The sequence below is a fragment of the Austrofundulus limnaeus genome, unplaced genomic scaffold (genome assembly GCF_001266775.1).
Source record: "Austrofundulus limnaeus strain Quisiro unplaced genomic scaffold, Austrofundulus_limnaeus-1.0 Scaffold2746, whole genome shotgun sequence".
Classification (NCBI taxonomy): Eukaryota; Metazoa; Chordata; class Actinopteri; order Cyprinodontiformes; family Rivulidae; genus Austrofundulus; species Austrofundulus limnaeus.
The window spans coordinates 10512-13808 of NW_013955148.1; the positions used below are offsets into that span (position 1 = coordinate 10512).

General features: G+C 41.3%; 1 protein-coding gene across 1 annotated transcript in view; it reads left to right on the plus strand.

The window, feature by feature from the left end:
• Positions 1–2428, plus strand: part of LOC106511391 (WD repeat-containing protein 36) — a gene marked incomplete at its 3' end in the record, with an annotated part of 6430 nt that extends 4002 nt beyond the window's left edge. The window contains 1 exon segment of the mRNA XM_014000147.1: positions 2308–2428. Coding sequence (XP_013855601.1) covers positions 2308–2428 — 121 coding nt within the window.
• Positions 2429–3297: the final 869 nt, after the last annotated feature.

Below are 3297 nucleotides of genomic sequence, written 5' to 3' on the forward strand. Positions count from 1 at the left end.
GGTCAATATCGGTATCGGTCAATATCGGTATCGGACATTTCTCAAAGTTGTAATATCGGTATCGTATCGGAAGTGAAAAAGTGGTATCGGGACATCCCTACCAGATTTGGATCTTGGATAGCAGTCCTGGTCGAGGGTCAGTAACTGACAAGCGATGCCATGGAGTGGAAGAGATCAGATTATTGACGATAAGAGTTCGACCTCTGTACGACAGCTTATTCTTAATCCAGTTCCGTTTTGCAAGGCGACGTCTGATTTTCTCCAACACATTCTCCCAGTTTGTGTAATGAATTTGCACCACCCAGATAAACTACTAAATACTTCATCTCCCCCATTTTCCAGAGTAAGCCCTTTGGTAATTTAAGTTTCTCCTCCAGATCCTCTCCAAAACTGAAAGCTTCACTCTTCTCCCAGTTCACTTTTGYYRAGGATATCAAAGAAAAAGACTGTGTTTTGTTAAAAGATTAATGTCTTTCTGATTGTCACAAAAACAACCAAGTCATCAGCATAAGCTGATAACTTTAATGGTGACATTCAACCAAGAAAACATAACCCTTTAAGACCAAGCCTTAATTTATGWAACAAAGGCTCGATGGCCAAAGAGTACAGCATGCCAGACAAAGCACAGCCCTGTCTGACACCTCTAAGCACCTAGAAGGGAGCACACCCCCTCGTGGTGACCCTTACACAAGCCACCATTCATTTAGAGTACCGGGTACACTCTCAATTTGCTTATACAAAACCTTAATATGTTCCACAAAGCCAGAAGCAAAACCAAAAGCACGCAGAGTGTTCCATAATTAAGGATGCTCAACACGATCAAAAGCTTTTTTCTGATCGAGACACAGGATTCCTGCATTTAGGCCAAGGAGTTTAGAAACCTCTAAGAGATCCCTGAGCAAGATTACATTATCAGTAATGATCCTGCCAGGCAAACAATAAGACTGGTCAGGGTGGATCACCTCTTCCATTGCCCTTTTTAGCCTGTTGGTGAGAACCTTTGATAAAATTTTATAATCTGAACTTAATAACGACAGCGGTCTCCAGTTTTTTTTTTTTTTTATCAATAACAGATCCCCTTTTTTGGCAGTAAGGTGAGAACAGCTCTCCTACAACTGAGTGGTAAACATTTTCTCTTAAGGCTGTCATTAAGTACTGCCAGCAGGTCCTCTCCAATCACTGGCCATAAAACCTTATAAATATCAAGAGGAAGCCTGTCGATGCCAGTAGCTTTACCACTCTGCATACACTGTAAAGCATCCTGAAATTCAGAGAGAGTAAAATCTATTAACAGTGTATCATTTGTTTCCTTCTTAACCTGAGGAAGACCTTGATAAAAACTACAGGCCACAGTTGGGTGATGTTGAAACTCAGAGTTGTACAGCCTCTTGTAAAAACTAGCAGCACGTTTACGAATGTCACACAAATCTGTAAAGATCTCTCCTATATCGGCCTTTAAAGAGTGCATAATTTTCCTCTGTCCATTTTTTTATCTCTAGATCAAAAAATAGGAAGAGGGAGTATCCATCATGGCAACCTGATAGAAGCGAGATCTGACCAGGGCTCCCTGTGCTGCTGTCCCAAGCAAACTGGATAGAGCACGGTTTTTCTCCTTGATTAACTCTGCATAGTGTTGTTCACCTGTGGCTTCAAGTTGTTGCTGCAAAACTAAAAGCTCAGACTCAAAGATGCTTACAGAGGACTGAAAAGTTTTAATGACATTTTGAGTGTACTGCTGACAAAGGAGCCGGATACTAACCTTCCCAACATCCCACCACTGCTGTAAAGATGTGAAGTATATTTTGGAATGCTTATGATTCTTCCAAAAAGACTTAAAAATAACAATAAAATGTTGATCCTAAAGTAAAGCAGCATTGAAGTGCCAGTAAACACTGCTAGGTTTAACAGGCTTTATAAAAAAGCAAGAAGAATCAAACGAATGGTCAGAAAAACCAACAGGACTAATGGAACAGTTCCTAAACACATTAAGATGTTTAAAACAATAAAAATGATTGATTCTGGTCAATGATAAAAGGTTATCTTTACAGTGTGCCCAAGTTGAAATACCTCCACACATCACAGAGTTCATAAGTCTCCAACAGGTGAAGCAGTTGAGTGGATGATGCAGAGTGAGGCTCGAGATGGTTCCTGTCACCCGACCAGGCACCCCCACCTCTCAGCAACTAATTTAAGTGATTTAGTAGACAAGGAGAGCAAAGAAAACAGTTTTTTGGAAGAAAGAGAGAGAGAGAGATGTTAGAGCGTAATGAAATCAGCTTTCTGATATTTCTGGTATTTTTACCTCAGGTGTGGATATTTGATCAAGATGGAGGCGGAGCCAGACTGCTGAGGTGTCGTCAGGGCCACAGTGCCCCTCCCACCACCATCTGTCACCATGGCAATGATGGAAAGAACATCCTGAGTGCAGGTAAAGCAGGTGTAGGTGTGGGTGAGATGGTTGTTTCTGACATGTTAGCAGATGTTATTCCTGAATACAAAGAAAACTGATTTTAACCTGACACATGTTACACTCACTGGCCACTTCACAGGTACGCCTTTTCTAGTACTAGGTTGGACCACTTCATCAGGTACACCTTGTTAGTACCAGGTTGGACCACTTCATCAGGTACACCTTGTTAGTACCAGGTTGGACCACTTCATCAGGTACACCTTGTTAGTACCAGGTTGGACCACTTCATCAGGTACACCTTGTTAGTACCAGGTTGGACCACTTCATCAGGTACACCTTGTTAGTACCAGGTTGGACCACTTCATCAGGTACACCTTGTTAGTACCAGGTTGGACCACTTCATCAGGTACACCTTGTTAGTACCAGGTTGGACCACTTCATCAGGTACACCTTGTTAGTACCAGGTTGGACCACTTCATCAGGTACACCTTGTTAGTNTTAATGATCCTGATCTGGTTTAATGATCCTGAACCGGTTTAATGTTCCTGATCTGGTTTAATGATCCTGATCTGGTTTAATGATCCTGATCTGGTTTAATGATCCTGAACCGGTTTAATGTTCCTGATCTGGTTTAATGATCCTGATCTGGTTTAATGATCCTGATCTGGTTTAAAGATCCTGATCTGGTTTAATGTTCCTGATCTTGTTTAATGATCCTGAACCGGTTTAATGTTCCTGATCTGGTTTAATGATCCTGATCTGGTTTAATGATCCTGATCTGGTTTAAAGATCCTGATCTGGTTTAATGTTCCTGATCTGGTTTAATGATCCTGATCTGGTTTAATGATCCTGATCTGGTTTAAAGATCCTGATCTGGTTTAATGTTC